General features: G+C 35.4%; 1 protein-coding gene across 1 annotated transcript; it reads left to right on the plus strand.

Moving 5' to 3' along the window:
* The first annotated feature begins 5109 nt into the window (after window positions 1-5109).
* Window positions 5110-12392, plus strand: LOC137741722 (DEK domain-containing chromatin-associated protein 4-like). The gene is made up of 12 exons (XM_068481436.1): window positions 5110-5245; window positions 5946-6773; window positions 6871-6904; window positions 8482-8561; window positions 8721-8780; window positions 8914-9024; window positions 9469-9549; window positions 9640-9723; window positions 10310-10775; window positions 11327-11439; window positions 11673-11703; window positions 11952-12392. Exons 2-12 carry the CDS (start codon window positions 6000-6002, stop codon window positions 12116-12118), a joined length of 2001 nt encoding a protein of 666 aa, XP_068337537.1. The 5' UTR covers window positions 5110-5245; window positions 5946-5999; the 3' UTR covers window positions 12119-12392.
* The last annotated feature ends 208 nt before the right edge of the window (window positions 12393-12600 follow it).

Raw genomic sequence — 12600 nt, forward strand, 5'->3', positions numbered from 1 at the left:
CTCTTAAAACCGAAAGAAAAGATTTAGGTTTCTTTCTTACCCAAATCCACCAATTTGAATCAAATCTTTGCAACACTTTCAATCAAACGCAAATTAATACAACTCTGCAATCAATAAACAAAACGCAAGTTAATACAACACTGCAATCAATAAATAAAACCCACATCAAAATTTTAACAAAGAAAGAGAATCCAGAAACCAAACATATCAATCAATTCCTAAAATCAAGTTTTCAATAAATATGTATCTAACCCCACAAATAAACAAAGCCCATATCAAATGATTCACAAAAATTAATAACAACTAAAGAAATACCTTCCAAGAGATGGAGACTCCGAGTAGGCTTCCAATAATGCTTTGATCGATAAGAAAATAGTTGTAGGTCATGGGATATCACTTTGGGATTTTCATGGTTTACCTTTTCTTTTAAAATGGGTTAATACTTGTTCATCCAGTCCTCCAACTTTCTATTTCTCAATGTTCTGCTAGTGAAGAACAAATCCGCCCTTTTACCATTGCTGAGCAGTGCTAAAACTCAACTATATAATATACAATGTGTGTTCCTTGTCAAAACCCATTGAAAGCCACAAAGCACCAATATGATTAATCTATTGGGAGTTTACACTACTAGTCTCTCACCATTGGAAATTGCAGATAGTCCACAGCGATGGAAACCAATGGCAGGCAAGGGGTTGGAGTCATGGGTTGGAGAACTGGGAAGGGGATTTGACATGTGTATTATTTTCGCTTTCAAATGTCATCAAATAAAAATCACATACTTCATTTGGCTACTTAAAAAAATCAAAGAAATAAGAAAAAAAAAAACTCACTTTCAATTGTCTTACCCACTAGCGGAGAAACTAGCTGTATTTTCTTTTTCAAGTATTTAATTTATTTTTAATTTTCTAAAATATAAGTTCAGCTAATTTTAAATGGAAGTATCACGAATGACGTGGTAGTATAATACTATCTAATAATTTTTCGTTTTGGTCCACTACGGGTTGGAATTTTACAAACCATGCTTTAACTATTTCATTCTCGGACGGGCGGGTCGTAGTTTGGAACTCAATAAAATAAATTTCAAAACGATCCAACCCATTATGTCACGGGTGGCTTTGACGGGTTTGGCGGTTTACTAAAAAAATGAGTATTTATGCGAAAAATTCACTTTTAATTTCGAAAATATCTTTGTTTTTTTATTTTTTTATTATAAAACTTTCAATCATATCTAAAATCTCACTTAAATAGACACAAATACCCTTAATTTATGTGAATAATTAGTTGTTGATTAAAACATTACATCTCACTTAAATAGACACAAATACCCTTAATTTATGTGAATAATTAGTTGTTGATTAAAAGATTCTTGTGCTATAATCAAGTGTTGCTCTCACCTATATTTTTCTCATTTTTTTTTTAATTTTCTTTGTCAAACGAAGACCACAGGTTTCTTAATTTTAATTTTTTAGTAAAAAAAAATGGGAACTAACATCCTACTAATAAGATACGTAAATAACAGGCAAAGAATATACATGATATTAGATTGGTTTTCTGTTAATTTACTCAAACAATAGCAATCACCGATGTTCCAATTAAAACCAACATTCTAAAAATCAGCCTAGACGCTCAACGGTGGAGTCCCGATTCAATTTGGGCTAAATGGTTCAAGTAAGGTGGGAATGATTTAGGCGGCCACCTAGGCGTCTCTAGGGGCTCAAGGCGGCCTAGACGTCTCTAGGTGCTCAAGGCGGCCTAGGCGGTGCTAGGCGGCAGTCGATGCAACTGATTCTCTCTGCAAATCTCCCTTCGCATCCGCACGATCCACCACCCATAACCTAAATCTTCAAACCTGGGCCCTTGCACCCAACATCAATCCATGAACCCAAGTAGATTGAGAATATACATGGATGTACAATACACATAATCCGTTCGTTGGGTTTTATTGCAAAGAGAGAAGGGGATCTGGGTTTTACTGTAGAGAGGGAAGGGGATCTGTTGAAGAAAGAGAGAGAGAGACAATGTGAGGATGTATGTTGTCGGAGAAATATAGACGGTGGATAAGCGTCTAAGAGTGAAAGCGAGGATGTGTGTTGTTTAAGAAAGAGGGTTGAAAGAAATGAGACATTTCTAATTTTCTAAAGAGAGTGGCCTAAGGATTCTTAACATAATTAGAAATGAGAGAAATGGGAGAGATATGGCAAGATAGAGAGCCATTCGGCTCTGGGCTCAAGGGAATAAAGAAAAGAGATGGCATCTTTAGGGTTGAGACAAAGGGAACCAGCAAACAATATATTAACAATAACATGCCAACTGCATCCCATTACAATCCATCCCATTGGTTTTTGTATGCTATTGGACCTGAGTTTGGGGTTGGGTTCAGCCCAAAAGGTTCTTCCAGGTGTGTTCATGATGATTTCTAAAATAAGCCCAGGCGTGTCCATCTTGTTAGAAATGTGCCCTAAAGCCAATAATATGATGATACTTTACGAACATTTCACATGTTAAACTAATCTAGTTTAATATAAAAGGTAAAGATTATTCTTTTAAGCCGTCTCATATAAATTTTATATGCTTAAACAATAAGTCCAAGGAATATGCAACTGGGAGAATGTGATATAAAGAAGTTAGATACATGATACCATTCTCTTTTGTATACATATCCTAAACGTTCCTGATCATAGGATTGCCAATTGGGCATTGACAGTCCATTAAGATCAGTACGTGCTATGTCTTCTCTTAGGGAGAGTGGCTGGTCTCGAGTCATTGGTGTGACTGACACCAAGACAAGCATGTAGGTGCTCAATAGAGAATGAGTCCACTGAACACGATCAACGAGGAGTTCTTATACTCATGTCACATGAGAACTCATGGTTGGGATAATGCAGAGTAGTCCTTTGACCTGAGGCATCATAGTTGTCTTGTGGTTAAGTCCTTGAGCTTTGACTATGTCAAAGTCACTCCATTAAAGGGTGTCCACGACATAGTTGGGGTTAAGCCACTTAGCCATGGAGGCAAGTGAATGCGCAACAAGGGATCTCTAACCTTCAAATTGTTTAAGGGAGAATACTCTATGATATGATTAAGAATCTCTAACCAGAGTATGAATGAGATTTAGGAAGTCGTTCCAAATCACATTCAAGGTAATCATATAAGTAAAAGAATTACATTGGATAGTAGACATGAATAAACTATCAAACCAAACAATGTGGTCAAGAGTATTGTATTAGAGAAAGACGTTATTGCATTGTAATCCTAAATTGAATAGGTTCTCCACCTCTTCTGATTAGCTTGGGTAACCATGACATACTGCTAGCTGTCACTCATGGTTTGTGGAAGCCCTAAATGTGTATAATCACTAAAGGGAGAATTGAAAGTAAGTTTCAATTCATAATCGATATAAAGAGTTATAATCGCCTACTATCTCGCTAAAAGGAACCTAATGGATCGTACAACGTGTAAGGTAGAGATTGAAGAAATAACGAAGATGAGTAAGGATAATTAAATGGTTTAATTATTTATGGCAAGGATTAATTAATATGATGATTAATCAAACGAATAAGTTCGTTTCAGACCTAGGGTTAGTTTTGGGCCGCAAGGCCCAATTGGACTTGAATGTCAAGTCTAATAACTCAAGTTGTATGACAACTTGAAAACACAAAAGGCTTGAAAGCCCTATAAACCCTTAAGGCCGGCCATATAGAGAAAGGGTAGTGAACTTGTTTTAGTTGCAAGTTTGCCACTACATTGTGAGGTGGTATAAATGCAACTTTATAGCCATTTCATTCTTAGGGTTTCTTTTGGAGAAAAGATGAGAACACAAGCTCCCTTTTCTCTGTAAGAGGCCGGCCACCCTAGGAAGGTTTTACTAGCATCTAAATCTTCCTAGGTCACTCATCTCCTCATCAAAGCTCTCCTTGGTGTGGAAGAATTAGAGGTTCTCAATTTTGGGAACTTGGAGAATCCTTTCAACCATCCTCATCCAAGAAATCCATGGAGCTAAGAAGTAAGGAATGAAGGCCTTATCTCTTGGGTGATTAGCTTTTGCTTATGCAAAGAGGAATCAACAAAGGTATAGTATTTCTCAACTCATTTTGTTCTTGAGTTGAGTCTTGGTTCACCCAACTACTAGGCTTTGAATTTTATGGGTAAAGTTTTATTTTTGAGTGCTTACAAGTATGATTCCGCCTTTTAATTGTTAATAGCATGCATAGATGTTGCTCAAATGAACTTGTTTTCACAAATATTTCCTTCACATCTCCACTTTATGTTTTTATTTTTATTTGTTTTGTTTTTTTTCATCTATATTTTGTTTTGTTCATATTTTATAATATATAATGTAAATTTATGTAAATCCGCCTAGGCGCTAGTGCTAGTTAGTCGCCCGACTAGCGCCTAGTTTTTTTTTAGAACCTTAATTAAAACCTGTGACCATGTATAATATTGCCAAGATAATACATAAGTCAAAAAGTGATTATGTTGTTACTTTGAATAAATAAGAAATTGTTTAATGATATTGTGAAATGTTGACAATTTTTATCACTCTAATTTTTTTCCCATTGCATTATGTCTTCATCTTTTGTACCTAGGCAAATCACCACAATTACAGAGACAAATACATATAGACTGATAGCAAAAAATCATAAATCAGCGAAACCAAGTTTAAGTATTATCTATATTATTTTTTCCAAAAAATCAACAAAATCAAAGAACCAAAGAAAGATACCGATTGAAACATGAAATAAATTAAAAAAGAAAAAGAAACCCTTGATGAGAAAAAATTAAGTGATATTTTAAATATATTTATAAATTTTCTAAAAGCTGACATTTTTAAAATTAAGAGCTAATATTTGATAAATACTTCTCAAAAAAGCCATCCCTAATATTCAAGGTTTCAAATTTTAATAAATTTCTTTCTTGATATATAAAAAAAAAAAAATAAAAAAAAAGAAGAATGAATATCAATCAACGGCTGTCGATTCGCTAGGTGCCATCCCAAACCAGATCTGGGCCGTGGAGACACTTTCGCGTTAGAACTCAAACTGACGTGGTATTTAACTGCACTTTGAATCCGGGTTTGAAGTCCGGACTACGTATATATCCACAGCACAAATAAAATTAAAAAAACAAAACCAAAAATAGAAATTCGAAGCATAATAATAATTGTGTGTAAGAGAGAGAAGCAGTGAGAGTGGGACTCGAAGACTTTTCCGAGCTCCAAATCAACCAACACAAAACTCAAATCTCTGTAAGTTTCATACCTAAATCAATTTTTATTCAGTTTTAATTACCAATTATTCTTTTTTTCTGTAAAGTTTGTTATTTTTGGCTATGGAGTTGGGGATAATTGAGGTGCAGAGCTTAGGGATTCCAACTGGTTGTTACAGTCTTCAAACGTGAATTTTGCTTGATTTTTACTGATTACTGTGCAAAATTGGAATTTTTTTCTTGCTACTGTTTGGTTGCCGAGAAAGTTGAAAATTTGAGTTTAATTTGTAGTTTGAATTTCGCTTGTCTTTTGGTCCCAAACTGAATTAACAGATTTTCTTTGATTTTTTGTTCTATTGACGTTGTATGGTGAAAAACTGAGGTTCTTGCTTTTGTTAAAGCAGTGTAGAAGCTGAAGATTCAAAATTTGTCTGTTGGGCTCTGCATGTTACATACTTGGTCCAGATTTAGTTTGGAATTTCATTTTTCTGGGGACTCTAATTTTTCTAGTTGTCATGCATTTTTCTACTAGATTCTGTTATTGCTCTTTGGATTCTTTTTTGTTTGAGAAAATCAGCGGTAGCTGCAGAGTTTTCAAGCTTGATGATTTATATTTGAATATTTCCAAACTTATGGCATTTTATTTGTTTGAAATTATGGTGGTAACCCCTAAGTTTCTATGAGAGTTTCTTTTGCATGCGACATTGTGCACCCCTAAGTGAATACTACATTTGTTTCAGGAGTTTTTCCAATCAACTTTGCCACGGCCATAATCTGTTTTAGATTAATTGATCATGGGTGAAGAAGACACGGTGGCCAATGACACTGAAATAGTGGCAAATGGGACTAGCCAGTTAGGGAAAACCAGCAAAGATGCGACTTTGAAAAAAGGGGACGAAAAGGTTGAGGTAAAAGAAATAGATGTATATAAGAAAGGTGATGAGAAAGATGAAGCAGAGAAAAAGAATGAAGGCCAAGAGACCGATGGAAGCAAAGATGAAAAAGTGAAAGAAAAAGCAGAGGAACCCAAGGTTGGGGAAATAAAAGAGGAAATTGGTCCAAATGAAGTTAAGAAAGATGATGAGAATGCTCTAGTTGAGAATGGAAGCAAAGGTGAAAAGGTGAAAGAAACAGAGGAACCCAAAGTTGAGGAAAAAGAAGAAGAAACTGCTCCAAATGAAAAGGTGGAGACTGAAGAAAAGAAGCAAATTGAAGTGGAAGAAGAGAAGGTGGATGGGCTTCAGGTGGAGGAAGAGAAGGAAAAAGTGAAGGTAGAAGACAAGGAAGAAGATAAGGAAGAAGAGAAGGAAGAGGATAAGGAAGAAGAGAAGGAAGAAGAGATGGAAGAAGAGAAAGAAGAAGAAGCTAAGATGGAGAAAGGGTCGAGGAAGCGTGGAAAAGGAAAAAGTGCGGAGAAAACCAAAGAGAAGAAAAGGAAAGTTGCAGAAAAGAAGGAGCCAGAGCAAAGGACTCCCGCTATTGATCGCCCTGTTCGTGAGCGGAAATCAGTTGAAAGGCTGGTGGCAACTATTGAAAAGGATAATGCCAGGGAATTCCATATAGAGAAGGTCTTCTTTTTATTTGTTTTCTGTTCTATAGATATCAGTTTCTGGTTATGTCTTACTGAGGATTATTTTGTTTATTGTTTTACCTTAAACATTGTAGGGACGCGGTACACCATTGAAAGACATACCTAATGGTACGGTTCCTGCCCTATTCTCTTCTTTTTTATCCTACTGTTAATGAACCTCACTTTGGTTTTCTCTGTGAAAGTTAATCTTCTACATTTTATGGTACGGTTCCTGCCCTATTCTCTTCTTTTTTATACTACTGTTAATGAACCTCACTTCGGTTTTCTCTGTGAAAGTTAATCTTCTGCATTTTAAATTCTTTTAAATGGACATTATATCAGTCCGGTAATCCACTTACACATTCTTTTCCTGTTTTAAACTCCAATCAGTAGTAATTACATTGAAATATTTTTAGCTTCATAGGGTTGTGAAGGGGTCAAAGCTTTCATTGGTCACTTTTGTTTGGTAAGATATTTTCACATTCTGTTTGATGCGTGAAGTATCTGGTGGTTATGAATCTGGAAGGATATAATCATGATGCTATTCCTATCTGGAATCTTATTTGGTCAAGCCAGTGAATGTGAGCTACTGTTATAGGGTCTTTACTGCAACAGGGAAGAGTGTTCTAAGTTTGTACCTCATGTGTTGGGGTAATATGTAGTCCTATAGTAACTAATGTTGGTTCAGAGTTAGTGTGGTGTCTAGGATTCATACATTTAGTAATTAATATTGGTTCACTGTATCCATGGGTTCAACATGGATTACATGCAGTATCTAACCTAGTACAACTCTATAAAAGGCTTGTAAGCCCTTTTTCATTCAATGAAATTAATGAATTTAGAGACCTTTCCAGTGAGTGCGCAGCATATTTTTCTCTTTAGGACTGTGTGATGAAACCTATCTGTGATTCCTAAGGCAACTCCTAGAACCCTGTTTGTGTGACTGGGGCTTTCATTTTAATGAGTCCAGCTTTTCCTTATGTACCAACAATTTACATAACCAAAAAGCCCAAAATTGTATTTCCACATTTTGCTCCTTGTCCAGGTTGTCCATATCATGTCAAAATATGAATAGTTAGACTAATTGTAGAGCGCGGAGATTTTGACTACAATTCACCTGCAACTAATAATTTCATTTATAAATGGTGGAGATTTTATGTCCATGTATTGACCATTAATACTCGGACATAAAATCTCCACCATTTATAAATGAAAGTATTAACTTCAGGTGAATTGTAGTCAAAATCTCCGTACTCTACAATTAGTCTAACTATTCATATTTTGACATGATATGGACAACCTGATACAGGACAAGGAGCAAAATATGGAAATACTGTTTTGGGCTTTTTGGTTATGTAAATTGTTGGTAGATAAGGAGAAGCTGGGCTCATAAAAATGAAAGTTAAGAAAGAAACTCCGGTTACACTAATAGGGTTTTAGGAGTCGTATTAGGAATCACATGCAAGTACATTCTTGTTTGACCAGTTGCTTACAAGAAATTCATATTGAACTCTTCCAAGTGATGCATTGTATGTGATCGAATTTATTATTAACAAAGAATTTAGGTCTTCTCTTCCTTATTCTTTTAATTATATACATCAATGTGTATACTAAATTACTATCCCTTTGATTTATAACAGTCTGATATTGCAATTGGTGAGTTTTTAATTATGGCAATGCAAATTATTGATGTTTGTCTTGTTCAGTGGCTTTCAAGTTGTCAAGAAGGAAAATCGATGATAACTTAAAGCTACTTCATACCATTCTTTTTGGAAGGAGAGGAAAGGTAATTCATTTACTGCTAACTTGGTGACAAGAATGTACTTACTGCAAAATTAAACTGCATGAATAAAATCTCTCTGGAGATTTCAAAGCTAGTATTCTTCATATGTAGTCTTTGAGTATTGAGGTGTTGTGTCTATTTGGCTCTCCTTTAATTTTGCAGGCACTTGAGGTCAAGAGTAATATATCCAGGTTCTCTGGATTTGTGTGGCGTGGAAATGAGGTAAAAGATGCATTATCTTTGATGCATGCATTTGACATGTTTTAGTGCTTTGAGGGTGGTGTTCACTAAGGTTTTAACAGCGTGCATTTACTTGTGATACGATAGTGAGGTTCAAATGTTGTCATTGTTGCAGGACAAGCAAAATACTAAAGTAAAAGAAAAACTTGACAAGTGCAATAAAGAGAAGTTATTGGACTTCTGTGATCTGCTCAATGTATCAGTTTCCAAAGCTACTACTAGGAAGGTTTGCTAACTTATTACTGCCGCAGCTACTTTTTTGGTTTGGAAATTTGTCCCCAAATCTTTCTGTTCATTGTGGCGAATCTATTATTTGATCACTAACTGACTAAAGTAGCAACTATCTCATAGTTGGGATGTTTTTTACTGGTTGATTAACTAACATTATACACATTGTTCAGTCCAGACTTAAATTGTATGCCCTCATATTCCACATGAATTGATAATCTAACTGTGAATGGACCTCAGATGCAACAGTGTATCTGATTTTGTTTTCTCTAGAAAATAAGGGTTGACGCATCCTGGGATTATTGGAAACACTGGTTTTGTTTCTCATTTGAGAGCAGGCGAGGCATATCAGAAATGAATTTTCGGCCTAATTTAAAAATCAAATTTTGTTATTGTCAAATTTGAGAGGACAGTTGCTTAAATGAGCTGGAAAATGATGCAGGAGGATATAGTTGCAAAGCTTATCGAGTTTTTGGTGGCTCCTCATGCTACAAGTGATGTCCTCCTCGCAGAAAAAGAGACGGTTTGTTTACTTGCAAATTTTTCACTATTGGAGAAATTTGTTTTCTTGCACAGTATGTTAACAACTTTCTGTTTCTTGTTTGAATGTCAGCCAACTAAGGGCAAAAAGCGCAAGAGGGCAACCAAAGGAAGTCCTTCAACCTCTGGGGGCACAAGTTCAAAGCGCTCGGCAAAGGTGCTATTTTCTCATCCTCTAATATCATAAATAAAGTTGTGACATCAGCATTAGTATAATAGCTTAATTGGCGAATAATTTTTTGTGTCGTCTTGCTGTAACTGTAAAAGGTTCTACTTCAGCAGAGGTAGGTGTTCTTGTATTCGTTTGTAGTGTATATATCTTTTGCACTTGGACAACTATTTGTCTCGCCATTTTGGTATAACTTGTGTCTTCTAATGAATGTTATCTGTTCCTTTGTCAAACTTGCTAGTGATGGATGTACTATTCCATGGCTTCAGTGTGTATAGAATGTAGCTTCATAATTCTTTCCAGTTTATGTAGCATTGGTGGATCTTAAGATAAGAGCATCTATATATACACTGTTGCCGAGGCTTTTACTGATTGTAAATTTTACTGCAATTTCAAGAGATTTAAAAAGTACCATGAGAATTTATCTAGAGAAGAAACATGCTTGCAACCTGCATTAGATTTTAGCACTTCAGTCTGTTTAGAGGGCTTCGTACCATTTATTGATGGCTTTCTACCATTTATTGTTCTTTATCTTATGTATATGTAAAAGAACATTTGTTCTGTAATTTTCCAGAGTCGTAGAAAGAATGATGATGATTCAAAATTGGAGGACAAGAGTACACCAGATACAGAAGATGAGTCGGTGGAAGATGTAAAAGAAGAAGAAGAAAATGATGAAGACGAAAATGAAAATGGCATTCCAGAGAAGTCAGAGGATGTGATGCCTGAGCATTCAGAAAGTGAGGAGAAACATGATTCTTCCGATGATACTGACAAAGAAGTGATAAAAAGGAAGCCACGGTCAAAATCATTGTCATCCAGAAAGAAGGAATCTTCTGGAAAAGCTAGAACAAAAAAATCTCCAGTTTCTGCTAAGTCTACTCCACCACCTAGTAAAAGACAAAAGAAGTCATCATTAAAACGCACTCCAGTTGATGATGACAGTGATACGAGTCCAAAGGTATCCTCAAGGAAGAAGAAAAATGTGAAAGTGTCCAAAGCATCAACTCCAAAAAAATCTGCCTCAAAGGAAAAAACTGGTATAAATTGAAATCTCTTGTTCCATTTGATACTCTCATGATTATTGTTATTATCATTACCATCATCACCATCATCACCATCTTGGTTAAAATACATTTTCTTTAATAACTTTTGATTTTGAAATACTAGTACTTAATTCTATTTTTTTTTTTTACTAAATTTTTTTGCTCCATTTGTTTCTCTCAGAAAGTTCATTGCTTTATTGTTGCAAATATTCTTGAAAACAATTTTCTTTTGGAATTTTGGTTTCAGTTTTGTTGTTTTTACTTCTTCAAAGATTATAGCTTTAGTTTTTTTTTTTTTTTTCTCCTCCCTTGTTTTTGTTTCTTTAGCTTATAGATTTGTGTGCTGTGTATTGTACATCTTTGTTGTCTTCTCGTCTTATTTAGATATTGAGGGACTGATTTATCTGGTCAATTTTTTTTTTTCACGATTTGATAATGTTGTCTAATACATATTGCTCATAAACAATTGATTGTTTTGGATTTTTTTTGGCAAGAATTGGAGCTGTCGTTTCATCCTTGTTGATAATACTATTCTTTATTTGAAGGGAAAAAAGTTGCTAAAGGTAAGGACAAGACCAAGGAAGAAAAATTGAGGCCAACTGATGACAATTTGAGAGATGCAATATGTCAAATTCTTAAAGAAGTTGACTTCAATACGGTAAGCTTAGAGTACCAGTTGTCTGCCCGGTAAACATGGTTGTAGCGGCATATTCTTGAATGAACTGGTAAACTTGGCTGTAAAGGGTGTTTGCATATATATACTGAGAACATTATACCGATCAGCAATCAAAAGAAGAAGTATCCGAGACCATCATATTTTATTGTTTATACTTTATATTACGTGATGGTTGTTCTCATACACTTACAAGTTGCGTTCTCTATATTTTGCAGGCTACTTTCACGGACATTCTGAAGCAACTTGGTATGCACTCTCGTTTCTTTTGTTTTATTGAAAATTTAAATGGCCTTTTTAAATATTAGTGAATCCAATGGTACTAATTTGGTCTCAGCTTGTAAATGGGTTCTTCAAAGAAATTTGGCTAGAAAAATTGTGAACATTCATCTGCTGCAGGATTGAAGAAATGATTAGCTATCATTTTGAAACGTAGTGCCTGATCAGATAAATACTCATGAACTCTTATTGCCTTCCTGCCTGTCGTTCTTTTTCAGCCGGGCAATTTGATGCAGATCTCAGCCTGAGAAAGTCAGCCATAAAGCTCATGATCCAGGAAGAGCTTACTAAATTGGCTGATGAGGCAGATGAAGAAGACGAAGAAGAAGGGGATGCAGAGAAAGACGAAACCCAGACTGCTAAGGAAGGGGAGGTCGAAGCCTGACCAATTAGAGGGAACATGACTGCATGGACATAGTAATAGCTATTTGTCTTTGTTTTTTGCTTTTTTTACTTAAAGTTAATGCTGCATGTACTATTTAGTCTGTCACAGTAAGCTGGATGTAATTTATCGTTAGCGCTCTCTGCTTGCTGGCAAGTAAACTAGTAAATTTGAATTTTAAACCAGTTGATGTGAAACTACTCTCAGGTTGTGCAGCAGGATTGCAGCTTGTTATGTACACGTTAACACAATTAATATGAATTTCTCTCTAATGTAACCAACCTCTTTTGGATGACAATTAAGTTTCCCCAATTTTCCAACTTTATTACTGCGGACCCAATTTTCGGATGTGGTTGCTTGATGTTTTGGTCTGTGTTGAACTGATTACATCTTTGCAGGGGTGAGAGCCCAACTGATTAAAGTCTTTCAGTGCTGAAATCGCAGGTATGTCCGGTCATTTTTTGTTGTGGTCATGACTCTATTTT

Source organism: Pyrus communis, chromosome 8, assembly GCF_963583255.1.
Source record: "Pyrus communis chromosome 8, drPyrComm1.1, whole genome shotgun sequence".
Classification (NCBI taxonomy): Eukaryota; Viridiplantae; Streptophyta; class Magnoliopsida; order Rosales; family Rosaceae; genus Pyrus; species Pyrus communis.

What these genes read in the sequence shown, in the direction of transcription:
- LOC137741722 (XM_068481436.1), top strand. Translation starts at nt 6,000, where the DNA reads ATGGGTGAAGAAGACACGGTGGCCAATGACACTGAAATAGTGGCAAAT. An exon ending in AAGAAGTTGACTTCAATACG is followed by an intron (nt 11,440 to 11,672) that starts GTAAGCTTAGAG and finishes TATATTTTGCAG; the next exon opens with GCTACTTTCACGGACATTCT. An exon ending in GGACATTCTGAAGCAACTTG is followed by an intron (nt 11,704 to 11,951) that starts GTATGCACTCTC and finishes GTTCTTTTTCAG; the next exon opens with CCGGGCAATTTGATGCAGAT.